The 16,978-nt window shown below is 39.4% G+C and overlaps 1 protein-coding gene across 3 annotated transcripts in view; it reads left to right on the plus strand.

The window, feature by feature from the left end:
- SPAG9 (sperm associated antigen 9) overlaps nt 1–16,978 on the plus strand; it is a 65,888-nt gene that overhangs the window by 9,380 nt on the left and 39,530 nt on the right. For 2 of the 3 annotated variants that reach the window (XM_075044409.1, XM_075044410.1), the window contains exon 3: nt 9,116–9,186. In XM_075044409.1, the coding sequence (XP_074900510.1) occupies nt 9,116–9,186 (71 nt within the window). Of the gene's footprint in view, nt 1–5,117; nt 5,195–9,115; nt 9,187–16,978 lie in introns of those variants that run through there. The other variant, XM_075044414.1, reaches the window with a different exon arrangement.

Genomic DNA, 16,978 nt, shown 5'->3' on the forward strand with positions numbered 1-16,978 from the left:
TCTGACATGCTGCTGATGCAGAGCAAGATCAAAGGGGACATAAGCACAGTTGTTGAACACCTAATGAATATTATGCAAGTGAACTGTTTGGTTTTTTCTTAGTGCTCTAAATTTCTAGGGTATGAAAACTATACTAGTGTACGTATTCTTGAAGTAGTCTAGCTCTACTGCATTATGTTGTTTTCTGTTTTACAGGCAAGGCGATTTGTATGTCCTACGATACCAAAGATACCAATGTGTCACTTTAGTTCACTGGATGCAGCTACAAGTCTTCTAGCTATATTTCTTTTTCTCTTCTACTTCCTATATTACTGCCTGTGCATCTAAATTAGTCTGTGGTATTGCCAACTGTTACCACATCAACATTCAAAATAGTGCTAGTGTTATCACTGATAATGGGAATTGCAAATGCCTGGCACAGACCAAGTAAGCAAATAAAACCTGGCTTTGCTTTTTTGTGTCAGAGTGCAGAGTCTGAGATAGCAACATGATTAATAGTTTAGAATAGAAAACAGGTAAGACGTGGTCCCATGTAGTAGTATAACTACAAGACTTTTTGCTTCTTGTAGACTACCTCTTGTGCTGTATGCGTTTTTCCTCAAATAAGCAAGGCCTGTGACAACAAGTTTTGTCCATTAAAAAGTTTTGAGTCATTCTCTTGAACACCATCCATTCTGAGCATTTAGTGAAGACTAGTTAGCCCTGGGAGAGGGCAGCTCTTAAGTTACATGGTAGGGTTCAGCATGTTGTATGTGCTTAAACATGCATGCCGGTTAAAATTGCTCAAGAAGCCGTAGTTTTGTTACGTCTTGACTTATAAGTGCTTGTTTTTGCAGTCTTAGTGATAGTCACACTAAAGAAAAAAAGTAGTATTTCTTTGCACTTAAACGTGGGGTTACATTCACAGCCACGTACTCAACCAGCTAGGTTGGAATAAATCTGCCGTTTGAAATTAAAGTGAAATAAGCAGCTTGTTTTGTGTCAAACAGTTACAAAGTTTCTGTGGTTCACTGACTTTTTTCCCCTGCATTACAAATTTGAACAGTTGCTGTCAGCTACCTCCTGGATGAGTCAACTGCCGTACTCTGCTCTTTCATAGGAGGAAATGGAAAGAGGGAGAGATGACAGTGTGATGTGGTGGCACTGCTGGGAGGATTGTGAGCCACAGTAGGTGATGAAATCCTGAATGGCAGGGGCAGATGTACATTGAGTTACCACTCTTGCATGATGTATAGCACTTGATCCTGGTATTTGGTGGGTTGTGGTGGTTGCCTAAGTCAAGTTTGCTGCCAAAAAATGGTGCAACATGTTGCATCCTGGGATATTTTGGTAAACTTTACAACTGCTTAAAGGAGACCAGAGGCGTAAGGATTTGCAACTTCTATTTGAGTGCAGGAATGTGCTGCAGTGGTGTGGCACTTTGACCCGTGATCCGTCTCTGTGTCTCATTTTGCACTGCTGCTTTTCTCTGTAACTTTCCATGGTTTGCTTCTGCCCTCGCATTGATGTGCGTTGGCTGTCAGCGTTACTTGTGCAGGAGGAAAGACAGCGCCAGTGCTCTCAGGGGCCTGTGGCTCGTGGAAGTTAAAGGGAGTTAAATATATAAAAAGTTCCTGGAGATTTGTCTAGGGACAATGTTGGTACAGGCAGAGTTTTTAGAAGCTCTTGCTGTCTGTCTTTAGCAAACTTTTACTGAGTGTGAGCAAATGTCTTTTTTTGGTTTTATGACTTGACTAGACTTTCATGGATTATTTTTTTTTTTCTCAACAGCAGAGGGCACCTCTGGATATTGTGGAGGTGCACCAAGCATGGAAATGCCAGGTTTTCAAAAAATAAAAGTTTAACACTTAAATTCTTCTCCTTCCCTTCCACTTCAATGATGTGTCTGAGGCAGACACCAATCTTTGATACAATCTTAAACATTTCTTACGAGAGCTTGACTATATCTGACTTTCACATTATTTCAAGTCTCTGCTGTGGTAAGACCCCTAGCCCTGCTTGTGATTGGTTTGCGGCATTAGAATGTTTCAAATGTCAACCTTGAATCTGGAAAACTAGGCACTTAGAGCTGTTAAAAACTTGTAAGAGCCACAGGCAGCTCACTTGTCCAGCAGTGCTCCCCGAGGGCACATGATACTGCTTTGGATACTGCTCGGTCTCCAGTTACCAAAAGGGATAAGTGCCTTTCAGGGCTCACGTGATGCGCCGCTGAATTCTGTGGGGGCTACGGAGGTTTAATTTATTTCTCTTCCTTCCCTCCCTTTTTGGGAATGTCAGCTCTTTTTATGTATTACAGGCTGTAAGTTAATTGATTTTTTTGGAGTAAAAGGTGACTGTAGTGTATATGGACTTACTATAGGAATGGAACAGCTTTAGAGTATGCTTTCTGGAGGAATCATTCTCAGAGTAAGTTATTTATGAGAGAATCTGAAAAACACTATGTCTGCATGGTTGAAGTGCTTTTTGATGGAGGTGGTAGGCTGTGGGCGTTGAAAGATTTGGTTTCTTTTCTGGATCTGCCTAATGCTAAAGTACAACCAAGGTAACACACTGCATTTGACAGGACAACCAAGGCACAGATATATTTCCATACTTCAGTTTATCAAATCTTAGCTTTGTAATTTATGCTCAAGTTAGATTACATTTGGGGAAAACTGTGTATGTTGGGGGGTGGAAAGAAAAGAAACCACCCCAACCAAGAAGCAACTCTTGGTCTTCAGAGCTGCAAATGTTGTGACGCAACTGTTGGGGTGATTGTATTTCCCATGTCAGGTGACATCGTGCAGCAATTGCTATTGCTTGCTGTAGGTTTTATTTGGGATATGAGACAAACGTTTTGGCAGTTGACCTAAAAACATGTAGATTTGATTTCCTTGGAAGCTAAACAGAACTATTGCTTTCACTGGCTTCAAGAGAAAATGCAAGACCAGGTTCTGTTGTGAATCTTCTGCAGATGTTAAGTTATTTGGTATTTTATTTTCATCTGAGCTCTCCAGATACCGGCATTACTGTAATGTACACCCAGGTAGACAACCTCTTTGTCTATAATCTGAAGACATCCGATACTCTGAGATATACCTGCATAGAGCTGCAGCAGCAATTTAACGTGGGCCTGTCTAGTGAACAGGGAGACTCTTATACGAACTTTCAGCTGTGAAGCTTAACATTGTTTGGTGATTTGACTTGCGAGTTGAGTATCTGTGCACATGATGATGTGAATAACTAAACTGGTATGAAATACATCTGTCAGTAATGCTATTTCTAGGTATGGCTCAACTGTAGTGTTTATTCTAAGGAATACAAGAAAATTTTTCAATCGATCCGTGAAAGAAGTTGAGAAGTTAAGGTTTGTCCAGTGGGGGTCTGCATTGTTCCTACGTATTTTTCAAAGTCTGAGAACAGCAGAACTAATCTGATTTCCAACAAAGAAGTAATAGAACAGCTTGACTTCTTGTATTTCTTGATTAACAATTTGGAGCTTACTGTTTGCCACTTTTTTCTCAGTGCAGCTGTTTCCCATCTACATTGGTTTGTTTACAAGGCAGATTCCCCCACTGCCTTTCCCTACCCTGTGCCTCAGATATCATTTACTAAACTTGAAGAATCTTGCTATAAGGAGAAGCGTAACATCCAAGTGTACCAAAAAGGAAGGCTTTGTTTCTGACTAAAGCATTTCTTAGTTACTTTCCTGGCTGCCTTGTGTTGTGAAGTGACAGAGTCCCTGCTGTTTGTGTTGTGTTGTGTTGTGGGAATCACTAGTCCACTAGATGGAGCAGAGGGTGCAGTTAGCTCAGGAGATTGCACCCAGTCATGCTACAAGACTGTAGGCGAAAATAAAATGGAGTAGAAAATTAGAGCAGTGATTGGCCTGCTTTAAACTTGTCTATTAATATACCTGAACAAAAGTGGTGAGAGGAGGTTGAAATCCACTGGCATATAATTAACTGCTCAAGTACTTTTTTAAATTAAGGGAGTATTGTGCTAGTGGTTTAGGTGCTGGAGTTTCGTTGTTATAATAATTCTGTTGCTGTAAATGTTGCAGCAATGAAGAAAACGGCTTTAAATGTCTTTTAGAATATTACATTCCTGAGATGTCACTGGTTTTCTGGCTTTAAAAATAAATCCAGTCTGCTGTAGCTTCTGTGTTCATGCTGACTTTATGTTGGATTTTCTCAAAAAGTTACTTGCTTCAATAGCTGAATGTATAAATGAAGCATCCCACTGTTTTCCAAACAGTCAATCAATCAAAACTTTTCTCAGTGAAACACTATTTTGGCCAGAGACTAGATGAGAAGTTGGTGCTATATCCAAATGATTTTTAACTTGATTTTGGCTAGAAGTTGGCTTGTATATATATCCTTGTTCATTTGAATTTTGACCTTTGTGAGGTATCTCCTGGCATATGGTTGTCTTTATGTTAAATGGTTGTAGCAGAATGTTTAAGGAGATTTTTTTAAGTTCTATGTCAGGTTTTTGGTCATAAATTATGGTGATTTTGTGGATCTGAGACATAGTGGATACTTGAACAGTCCAAACGTGTCAGAGATAAGACCATGCAGCTGTATGTGTTGATATTTGCTAACAACAGAGCATTCTTGACAGCTAAATTATCTTCATAATTTAAAGTGCCCTACTTCTTAAACTGAGAACTAGACCTATAGTTCACAGTGGTAAGAGCTACTTGAAGATGTTGGTCTCGCCAAGGAGTCAAATTTATCATTTGTTTTATGAATCAGTTTTCTGTGCTGCTTATTTCCAGGTCTTACCACTTTCAGGTTAAATACTTGCTAGATAGCTTCAGTCCCTGTTTCAGTCCATGGTTGATGTGTGTGCTTTTTAGCAACTACTTGATAGATCATAAGGCCCTTCTGGATCATGGAATTGATTATGCCTGATCTGTATCTTAACTTTTGTATAGGACCAGCTTCTAAGAAGGGAGCTGGATGAAAGCTGTCCGAGGAGAGCCTTCAGATAGTCTTAGTGCTAGGAAAGGCACATTAATGAGCTGAATCTCTGTCCTGGCTTGTGTAGCAGGAACTTGTTATGCCTCTTGAAGGCATTGTACTGGTTGGATTTGGCGTTCTAGCAGGTCTGTTTCTCTTTCTCCCCCTCAGGCTTATCAGCAGTTTGAGGCAGAGGACAACATACAGATGGAGGGTGTTCCAAACTTGGTAAAAGCCATCAGACTTGGGAGGTAAGCTCTGATTTTTGAACAGGCAGGGTGGGCAGCTTTGCTGCCTAATTCTTCGTAATGCTGTCAGGAGGCAGAAACTCCAGAGGCTTCTCTCCAGTTTGCTATAATATTTACTCTCCCTTTTTTTAGGCTTGATTGGTTTGATTTGAGAGAACTTTGATTAGGATTGGTACTTTAGGTCATTGAATGTGTTAGGATGTTGACAGTGCTGAAGAAGGTTGCAGGTGGACCTTGAGCGTGAGTTTGTGGTGCTGTTCCAGAGGGATGCTTTCTCCTTGGCCTAAAAATACTGGAATATTTGCATTTTATGCCCATACTTACGATGCTGGAAGACCTTTAAAATTTTTCCATGTAGACTTACAACCATGAAGAGTGAAACTTTTTTGTTGCGTATTATATTTTGCACATGTAATATCTTACGCAATATAATCTTGCACTGTAGTATCTTCCATAATGTAAAAAGGATATAGCGGCTTTATAAAGACATATTACAACAGAGACAATGGATATTTTGCTTTTAGGATGTGTATTATCAAACTGATTTTATCATCTACCCATTAAGAATCTGAGATCTTAGTGGAAAAAAAAATCTTAGACTGAAATATCAGAGGAGCTTTTTTGTGTTGTTACTTAAAAGTCAAATTGATGGGAACTATGTCTGGTTGCCACTTTGTGGACCCAGTGTGTGTCAGGCAGTACCAGCGCCCAGCTCCATTTCTCTTGTGGGGATGTTATCAGGGTGGTTCCAGACTTCCACTCTTCTGTGTACTAGTGGAGTAAAATGGAACTGGCAACAATTTACTTTTAAATGTACATCTCTGCCAGTGGAAGGCATTTTTTTCTGTCTCCTATTTCATTGCTGTTAGTTTCCTGCTACTCCTGATGGGAATGTTACTTTAATAGTGACTTAAGTGTCTGCAAGGTTTTGAAGCCAGAATCTGGTGGTCTTCCTCAAAATCCTTCTAGCTGTTCTTCACTAGGTTCGAGTATCTTCTGTGTTCAAGTCCATGGTGATCTCTGATACTTGGGGAATAACCGATCTCTTCCACAGTGTTTAACTGGAAAGTGTGTTCAGTTGGTTGCTTTGTCAAGATCGTATCTGATGCGAGGGATGTTTTGGGTAGAATAGATTTCTGGTGTTGTGTATCATCCTGCTGGTATTGGAAAAGCCTGGTTTGAGGACTGCTAATGTGGTGTCTGTTGAGGGTATATAAACTAGGTGTACCTCTGCTTATAAATGACACTTCCAGCTGTAGGACTGTAGCGTGTTACACAGCTCAAAGTGACTTCCAGAAATGCTGAATGTCAATTACATCATCTTCTAGGGCCTTCATTTTTTTAATCTTTGTGTGTAACAAAAATAGTTACCCAATTTAATGGATATATCCTCCTTGACTATGCAGTACCCATATCTATGTACGTTTGTCTTCTATGACTTGATTTAAGGAACTATTTAAAATTGGGCCATAGAAGGAGAAAATGGTGTGCTTTGTTACAGAACTTCAACTGTTGTGAAAGTGTTTGTTATATTTGTAACAGTGGGAAGTGGTTTTGTGGATTTCATGAAGGTAGGTTATGGACAGCTACAAAGAAAGGTTTTCGTAACACCTAATGTGGCATTAACTGTCATTAAATGCACTGTGTTGAGTACTTTTCCCAGAATCCACCAGATAAAATTAATCTCTAGGAGCCAGAGTTGGCTGCGCTGTCTAGACATGAGCATACCGAACAACATAGGGGTGCATCACCGTAGTTTCTTTGCAAGTTCCTGGTGAGGCCGTATCGAACCATGACTTCACCATCCAGCACGAAGCAGCAGCGTTTCACGAGGACGCAGCATGGGCACGGAGCTGCCGCAGGACTGCTCGCCTCTCGCCGGGTGCTTGGACACTGTTTCTAGGGGAGGGAGCTGGTTTCACAAAACACGAAGCTAATTAGTCACGCAGTTTGCACTTTCTGGTTTCCAGGCTATTTGCCTGTCCTAAAGCAGGTTTAGCACAGCGGAAAGGTTACCACCAGGTCCTTGGTCTGTGGGAAAGGGAGAGATGCTGGGAACTGTCGTGCAAAGCCTGGCGATGGTGTATTCAGAAGTGAGCACAGCCGTCGCTGGATGGGATGTGGGCAGCTGAAGCTGCCGAGCTCTGCCTCATAGCTGCTGACTGGTTACTGCTGGGATGTCTCTGATGGTCAACTGTTGTAAACTGTAATTACTTCTGACTAAAATGCCGGTCAGTCTAAGTTAGTGGATAAAATTTGGTTTGCCGTGTCAAGCTTTGTAACTATAAATTCTGACACTTGTTTCTGTAGGCACTTACACAAGCTTCTGTATACCCTCCCTTTAAATGTATGAGGAGGCTTAAAACATCTGTTGCCTAAAAATAATAAACTAAAATCTCCCAGTCATTAGACATTGTCCTGCATTGCGTCTCACAAATACATATTTATGTATGTTTTGCGCTGTAAAATATATTTTGTATAGTTGTACATCACTTACTGCTATTTGACCCAAAGAGCTTTTGTTTAGTTTGATAACAGTGCAGAAATGGAAGTGTTCAATCTTGGGTTGGTATAAATAAAATAAAATTTGAAGTAATACTTTTGGTCAGATATTTATAGGTGGACTGCAAAAGGCTGTGTCAAGGAACTTGATGTTCTTATAAAAGCAAGATTAGATTAGGAGCAAAGAATGTTTACACAGATTTGAGTGAGTAGACAATTATGTATTTTGGTTCCAGCATTTGACTCTGGCAAAGATTTTTTTTTTTTTTTAAACATACTTATGATAAAATACTGTGCCAAAACCCAGATATATGGAGCAAAAAGTAATGGTATATTGAGAACTAATTTTCAGAAGGCCCAGCTGGCAATATGAGAATATGCAAATGGCAGAGAAGGTGCTGGCATTTGTCTTCAGATAATTTGTGTTTGGCAACAAGTCTCTGGAGATGGGTAACTATAAATTTGAAGCTTCCCAGGGGTATTTAAACATGGCAAGTGGAGTAAGAGAAGCTCAGTTACAAAACTTGAAACACATGCGTATGTCACATAAATATTGTGCTCAAAAATACTTAAACAAAAAGATGGAATTCGCATCTAAGCAGCAAAAAATGTTTTCTGTTTGAATGAAAAAAAAAAAAAAGTTTTGTGAAGAAAGTTCTGAATTCTTTTAGTTTTTCTGCAAATTAATTGCACAGGGATATCACAGTTTGTTCCAGCTCACCTCCTCTTAATATGAACTTACTGTCAAAATTTCTACTAGATCTGCTAGATGTATTTTTAATTTCTTTGAACACCTACAGAAATACTCAAATGTTTTCTTTCCTTGCATCTATTGCCTTAATACTCAGTAGAATATGAGTCAATGCCAGCAGAAGTCATAATTTCTGTACCACAACATATGACTTGAAGCTATCTCAAAAAATACCTTGTTTATGTTTGTCCTAGTTAAACACCTCTGGAGATTATGTGTGGTTATGTTCTAGGAAACCAATGTAGAGCCTTAACAGGAGCTCACAGCTCTCATCCAAGACTGAGCCTAGCTGTATGATGTCGCTTCTGCCTCTTCCTATGGTTTCCATGTGCGCGTGTGAAACCATCTGGATTAGTGCAAGCAGTAAGCAGTCTTTGAATGTAAAAATCCCCTCTCATTGGACTAGCCATCAGCTAGGGAAAATGTTACTTGGGCTTTTTTCAAGGACTGTAAATTGTAAGATTGTGCTGCTGTTGATGTATTTGGGAAGCTCAAGTGGTCAGAGTTTAAAAACACAGGAACTGACAAACTTTTTATCCTGCTCTTTGCTATTTACTACTAAGAATACTCTTACCTCTGATCTGGTTGCCTAGTCCTAGGCAAGTCCATCTCATTTACTAGAACTCTGAATTTAATTTTAATTCTTTTTTTAAAAATTTTTCTTCTTCCAGTTAGCAGACTTGAGGAGCGGGAGGCAGAACTCAAGAAGGAATACAATGCACTTCATTCAAGACATACAGAGGTAGGTCATTATGCCAAGATGAATTCAGGGTATCTGTAAAAATGTAGATCTGTGGAAAACCTTGTGTTGTGAGCAGTTTGGAAAATTATTGGACGTTTTGGTTTATTCACTGATGCTTGAATGTTTGTATTGCTAATGTTAGTTGCAACCAGGCTTCATGTGGCTATGTAGTTTTTCTCATTCACATTAAGCGTCTGTTTCTCCATGTTAGTTTGATTACATGCTTGTCAATTTTATAGCTTTGTCAGATATTCAGAAGTTTTAAAAACCAGGAATCTGCTTTTTCATATTTCAAAGGCAATTCTTCACGCTAACAAACTTCAAAGAAATAGAAATTAAATTGCAGTCTCGGTACTCTTTCCAGCAGTTTTCTGTTGGTTTTACTTGTACCACTGAAGGAACAAATACCTGCAAAAACTGGTCTCCTACTGAGATTCATGATTAAAAGAAGTCCCTGCCATACTTACTGCTAACTATTGAGAACAGTATTTGCTAATTAAGATGGGACAAGTTTGTCTCTGTTAAATTAAATAAGACCCATACTTTTAAAGTTGGTTCTAAAGCATAAAGGGACTTGCAGTACTTCAATTTTTAGTAGCGGGTCGTCTTCCCCATGCAAGGGTGCTTACTGACTAACTAGTATACTTATTTCACTGAGGAAATCCTTAGGTTCTCTGAATAATTCTGGTTAATCTGGAGCCCCAATATTGAGCCCAGTTTTCTACTCTGAATGCTTTGCCTTTGTTTGAAAGGTCAGATAGCTGGTTTTAGATCATCCCTAACAAAGAGAGGAATGCAATACTGACTGTTCCTAGTTCAAAAGCCTACATGTGGGGAAAGGGAAAGCAAATACAGATGTTGGATTTGGTTACCTTTAATACTTCCTTAGCAATTATACTGATAACAGCTGAAAGTGGCTTGGAACCACAACCAGCATGTAGCTCTTGAGTATTGTATGACAAGACTTCTGCAGCTCTTAAATAAAAGTATTCATATATTTACTGAAATCCTAATGTATTTAATATCACGTTTGTTACTCAATAGTTGCTTTAGAATGCTGCATCTGCTGAAAACTGAAAATTTAAGTAAAACGAGAAGTGACAAAGCTTAATGCTGCCCACCTAAGTTTTTTACATCCTTTTGAACTGGAAGTACTTCAGAGTACTGTGTGCTTGCAGAGTTTTGATTTATTTTACTCAGAACCTTTGGGTACTATCACAATTGAAATGGCACAGGCTTTTATTGAATCCTGTTTTTCAGAGTTCAAGATAACTAGATGTATTGGGCACCATTAATTCAATGAAATGCTAATGAGATGTTCTGAATATCTTTTTACATAGGTTTTTCTCCAAAATGGACAACAGCCTTTGCTGGTTTGATTCCTATTTATTAAATGCTTTTGCATCTTAAATTCACTTTCTTTGGTGTAGGGAGAGGGGTTTCCTTGGGCTTTATTATTACCGAGGTGACTGTGTTCTTTCTTCATAAAGAAATGCTGTAATGCCACATGGTATGTTCATACCTCTGTGCTTCTGAAATCAGTTCTCATGTGTTCTGCACTCCTTCCTTTCAGCATGTTTACTTCCTTTTTTCTTTGTTTCCCCAATCTCAGTTTTGTTTGGGGTTTTTTTTTTTTCATTTTTAATGTTTCACCTCTTACCCTGTGTTTAGCCAACTCTGACAACCCAAAATGCTTAAGGAAATCAGGATGATGAAGAAGAATTCATATTGCTTAGCTTCTAAAAATAAACACCTTTAAGTTAGGGTATTTCTGCTTTTGTCTACATAGACTTTGATCTCTGTCTTTAGGTGACAAGCGTGTGTACACATTACTAGGGGTACACAAAATTCTCAGACCACCATCTGGCAGCTGCTGAAATACAACAGTGTATGAAAGATAGGACATGGAGAGTTGATGGGGTAATGGGTTTGTGGGCTGCAAAAGCTTAGGGCTGGGCTGGGAACTACGGACAAAGAATAGCTACCAGTAGTGTGGTTGTTTATAAAAGGTTGAGAGCCTACTGTGTGACTAACCTCAGGAAGTTAACTAGATACTCCTTTATCTTCATTTGCAAAGACATTTTTGAGCACAATTAGAGACACTATTGTGAATCTTTTAAAGTGCGAACTTCCTGATGTACCTCGTTTTAGTCATAGACTGTCTCAGGAGGGCAGCATTTTAATGCTGATATCTGGTGTGTGTTTAAGACTCAGGGACTGAAATCCCTGGGGACTTGGAAGGACTGTCTGATAATAGTGCCCATCTTCCCCTATCCCCTTTGTGATTTCCTGCTCCCCTTTCTCCCAACAAATTCTAGTGGCTTAGGTCTGTGTTGTAACTTTTTTCTTTTAATGCAAGATATTTTGACAAATATCCAACCTACTTTAAGCATTTAATTACCAATTTTATTGTCTTAAATATTTCTGTCACAATACTTGTTTCTGAAATCTTTGGTGTTTTCATGTTTTTCTAGGAAGAAATACTTTTTCCTTCTGAATCAGCTTCACCATTGTCTTTGCAAGTGATCCATCTTTGGTACTTACTGAAATGGCAATTGTTTTTTCTTTCAATTGACCAAATAATAAGCAGACCATTAGAAGGATATTTTTTTTTAGCTCTAAGATGTTGGCAGTGATTACTTTGACAGATGTTGTGTTAAAGATGTAACTTGACTGCATTTTCTGCAATCTTAATTTCTAGCAATTTTTTTCTTTTCTGCCTCTTTTCAGTATTTGCTTCTCTCCATAAGACCTCCCCCCAACACCCCCACCCCCCTTCTTTAATTCACAGCTCAGCATTTCAGACTTGGATGTCTGTCTTTTCCAACTTTTGACTTCACTGAGGCTCTGTAGCCATCTCCTCTTTCAGCACTAACCTTACCTGCCTGCAGCTACCTCTTTGCTGAAGATCACTGCCCAGCAAGCTTGCTGGCTCAGCAGCTGATGGCAATTTCACCTAAACAGTTTCAGTCAAAATTGACCAAGACCTACTTAAACTGCTTAAGCCATGGGAAGTTACACCAGTGATGCGAACCGGAGAACCAAACCCCTCGCCTGCGGTGTGCGTTGTGGTGAATGCTGGGAGTGCTCCTTGGAGCTCAGCCTGCCGGAGACAGGGCTCTGCATTGCAGCTCCGGGACACCAGCCTGCCCTAGCAACAAGGTGTCTTTGCAGCTGCAGAGACAGCAGGGCTGCCTTGGCTTGTTAAAGCTCTGGAAAGAGGCTTTAGCCTTCTTCACCCTTCTGTTAAATTAGCCTCTATCTTGCTGCTCTCTACAAGAGTGGGAGATGAGCTAATGGGTGTGAGTGGGATATATCCCCTTAAGCTTCCTCCCCTGGTAAGTCCATGCTTGAGCTAACTGGCTTGATTTTAAATGGATTAGGGTATGATAACCTGAGCAGTTGAGTTGGCAGATTGGAAGGTGGAGTGCAGCTGGGCATTTGTGGCAGGTAGTGAAGAGGATAATCTGTTCAGTCAGGACAGAATGTATGAATGCAGCCTGAATGTGTTCTTACATCCATGGCGTGATCCCCTGCTTAGTTAACATGCTCTGGTCCCTTGTCTTTCCTCTGCTTGCAGCTTATTTTGATCTTGCGCTGATCTTCCTCTGTTATAAAGCTCAGAACAGGTGAGCAGTAAAGCAGTATGCTGGAGTTCCTGAATTTGAACTTCTGGAATCTAACTATGCAAAGTCTCTTGTCCATCTTTCCCTGGCTATAAAGGACCAGATGCAGGAAGTAATCATACAAGGGCAGTAGGCTAGAAAGGTGAATGGTTGACAGCGGTCTAATCCAAAAATCTTCAGACCTTTGCTCTATAGACTTAGAAAGGAATTTTGTTACTCGGTTAGCTTTTATCCCAAATACTGTTCTGTTTAATAGAAAATTGACTTCTTGTATTGCCTGTATAAAAGCAGTCCTGTCTTCTACATGTACCTGTTGGTGCTTTTTTGCCTTTGCGGCAAAGAGGTGATGTGCTGCTGCTAGTGACTCTTTCAGGGTAAACTCCCCTGAGTAGGGTGTAAAGCGTCTGTCTTTTTCTGCATAATTAATGGGGCACACTTCATAACTATGGCACTGGCTTTTTAAAGGCTTGGCTGAAGGCTGTTTTACATTCATTACTCAGTTGGGAAACTGAGGCAAAGCAGTACTTTAGCATCTGCTTGAGAGTTGACTAACACCTGTGGTGCTTCTCTGCACAGATTTCCAAAATAAAACTTTTTTTTCCCTATTTAAGGAAGTGATTCTTTTTATCCTTTGGGAAACACAAGGCTAAGATGGTTCGATATCTCCCTGACACACAGAATATGGGCTTAGTTTAATGAAGCATAATTGGGCCATGGAAGTTTCTCAGTGCTTTGCGCTGATACAATGTGACAGAACAGTGAGCCTGTCTCTGGCATTGGGAATGTACTTTGTCAGGTTCATTTGGATAAACAGATATCCCCAGCAAGTCCCTGTATAGGGAACCAGGAAGAGAAGGCTAAGTGGAGATGTCTAGTTACAATTGTGGCTAAGCATGGGTACCAGTCATACAGTGTTTTTGAGATAGAGTTTAGATATCTGTTCAAGCAAATACTTTTTCTAAAGCCTTATGCTAAGCATTAACAGCTTGATGCATAAAGCCTGGATTTAGCATCTTTACGTACTACTGTATCTGCCAGCAACATCATCTTATATGTGGATAAAGATGCATCAAGCTCACCAGTGGGAATGATGCTTTTACTTAGGTGACAAGCTCACCACAAATCCTTACAGGTAAAAGGTAGTTACATGGAAGTGTATTTAGGACTTTTGTAATGAATCAAGGAGATTCTAGAAATGTCTATTACCTTAATAAATCTAGATTATGTGGGACACAGAAAGATCTATATATACACAGTCGGTCGCACGTTCCCAAAGGGAGGAGCCGCTTGTGCCAAACCTGATTGGATCTGCGGGATGAACAGCGAGGGCTATAGTGCTGAGCCTGGTCTGACAGTCAAAGAATTACTAAAACCTGTCCTGGGGGAGTAAAAGCATTGACACAAAAAGGAAGGAGGAGTGAAAGAAAAAGGAAGGTATAAAGGAGATGCTCTCAACCTGGTTAAGGAAAAAGTGCAGGTAACAATGACCGCAACATAGTATGTACACATTTGTTTGTGACAAAGAAAGTATCAGGCTTGTGTACATTGGGAGTGCTCGTATTTGTAAGGGTAGGAGTAGAAACTAGTGACAGGCTGTTAATTGTCTCACTGAATGCTGAAGTTTAAGATGTAGAAAAACCTGTAACACTTTCTACAGTTGTAGAACTTGTCACGTGCCATATGAGGAAACCAATCTGAGTGTGTGTTTGAGATGGAAAGACATTGCATGGTTGTCACTTGCATTCAAAGGGAATGACTTTCATATTCATGCTGTAATGTCTTCAAAAGCTCAGTCAGTTTGTACATGTTGTGCCCTAAAATGAGCTAACACGTGAACTGTGGAATGCTGTTAACTAAATAAGGTAGTTCTTCCAAGATCTGAGTTTAACTTTAATCCCATCAGCTAATGGTAATTGAGCAATGTATTTAATTACAACAATGCTGAAGTGGTTAGTATTTATGATGTCTTCCTTGAAACAATTGGTCATATTCAAAATATTTGTGGACTTCAGGGGCAGCAAGGTGAGCTGTCAGTAGTAAAAGGTTATGGATGATTAAACATTGACTGCAACTTTTGTTGAAGAGAAGGGTAGTAGATGTCCTTTATTTATCATCTGTCCTTTAGTGTAACTTTGGTAGGAATTGTGCCAAGTAGAGAGAAATTAAATCCACTTAAGTCTATTTTTAAATTGTCAGTAATATTAAACTTTTTTTCTTCGGATAGCTGAATAATATCAAAACATAGCAAAACTTTTGATAAGATTTTGAGCACTGAGAATTCTAGTGTGTTAATTCATTAGACTTTTTTTAATCAAGATGACGCTTCAAGGATATGCTGAGACTTGGAGTAGTTTAGGTTGAAAAGATCTCTGAAGGTCATCTGGTTCAAATCCCAGTGGTTTTGGAGGGAGTCTTCAAAATTTTATTGTAGAGGAGCAGTTACAGTGAGCTAACTTCCCAATAAGCTACAGTATTTAATTTATTATTTCAACCTTCTGTTTAACTGATTTTTAGAAGTTGAATCCATGCACTATGTCTCATGACCCTGCAGCATCAGCTGTGTAGTCCCCCTGTCCCATGGGTAGGGAGGGAGGGTGAGGAATATTCCAGTATTGTCAACTTTCATCTTTGGGATTCTGGATTGAGGCAGTGTGTGGACTTTGCATGGTGGTACCACCTGTACTTGTGATTTTGGGGACATCACAGGCACGTATAGCCTGGATCTGTGGAGAAATTGCCGTGCTGCACTGCAAGTGCACATAGAATCATATAATTCTATGATTCTAAATTGCCATGCTGCACTGCATGTGCCCATGACGTGTACATTTGAGTTTTCATCTCAGTTTTGTGTTCCTATAGCTTATATGCTTTATGCAGAAGTATGTCACCTACAGATTTGCTTATTTTACCATCAGCATTGTTTTCATCTGCAGAACAATACTAAGCTACATAGCCCTTTAAATTGACTGGGTTCAGTCCTTTAAATTGACATAGAGGCTGCCCTCTAGCCTCTATGCGGGTAATAAATATGATGAGACATTTCAGTACACAAAAGCATAAACTGAGAGGAGGGAAGAAAGTAGGTTAAACCATGTACTTTGCAAAACATGAAAGTTGTGTGGGTTTTACTGACCCTGCTCTTTTTTTCCCCATGTGTTGTTCCCTGGAAAGGTACTAGTTACTCAGCTTCTGTTCACTAGCTAAAAAGCACCGCAGATGTTCTGTTTAAAATTTTGCTTCAAGAAACCAATTGGTGTGCTGTGAATTGAAGTGTTTGCAGGTAGATCAGCTTCTGTTCAGTAATATTTCCCTCCCATGATGAGGGAATACATGAACAGGATACAGAATGGTCTCATGTGCATTTCAAAGTCATGCAGTGTTGTTTTTTTCCAGGAATTTCCTAATTAATTTGGATTATAATAAACTTGTTTGTAAAACGAGGCACAGAAGCCATTGGAACACCTAATTTTGCTTGCCTGGTGGAAACAGAAAAACCAAGAAATGTGGATAGTTGACGGTGGAGCTTTCAATTCTTTTGATTGCTTCTGCGTATGAGCAAGCATTAAAAAAATTCAGAAAGCAAATGAGGTGGTCCTAGTAAAACATTGCATTTATATAATTTTGTTGGAGGATAAATTTTGTAAGCTTTTGACAGCATTTAAGTATATTATATAATGTTTCTCTAAAAATAGTAAGATAGGGGGTTTTGCTGGTCTGAATTATATTAATTAGTTCAGGTGAATGCAGGGAAAACCAGGATCTGTACGTAACCAGTATTTACCATGTAAGTTACTGATTTATGGAATACCCATCAATCAGTATTTAAGCCAGTTCACTCTACCAGAAAAATCTCAGACTAAGAATATATATTCATATATAGCTAATGCTGGCAAGCAGTGTTTGTGGAGAAGCTGATATTAACTGAAGTTAGTAGTATTGAAGGTCAAGCTTACTGCCCTTGGACACATCAACCCTGACTTGAAAGTAACATGTAGATGTAGGTTTCCAAGTCCTGCTGAATTTAGTCCTAATGTTTGCAACTGCCCCCAAAATAAAAGGTTATGTAATATTGGTTGTAGAAATGCTTGTTAATAACACTATTCTGAAAGTGTGTGTATACTCTTTCTAGAATAGCAGAAGAAATTACAGTTTTACAGAAAGGTATT

Source organism: Buteo buteo, chromosome 13, assembly GCF_964188355.1.
Source record: "Buteo buteo chromosome 13, bButBut1.hap1.1, whole genome shotgun sequence".
Taxonomy (NCBI): Eukaryota; Metazoa; Chordata; class Aves; order Accipitriformes; family Accipitridae; genus Buteo; species Buteo buteo.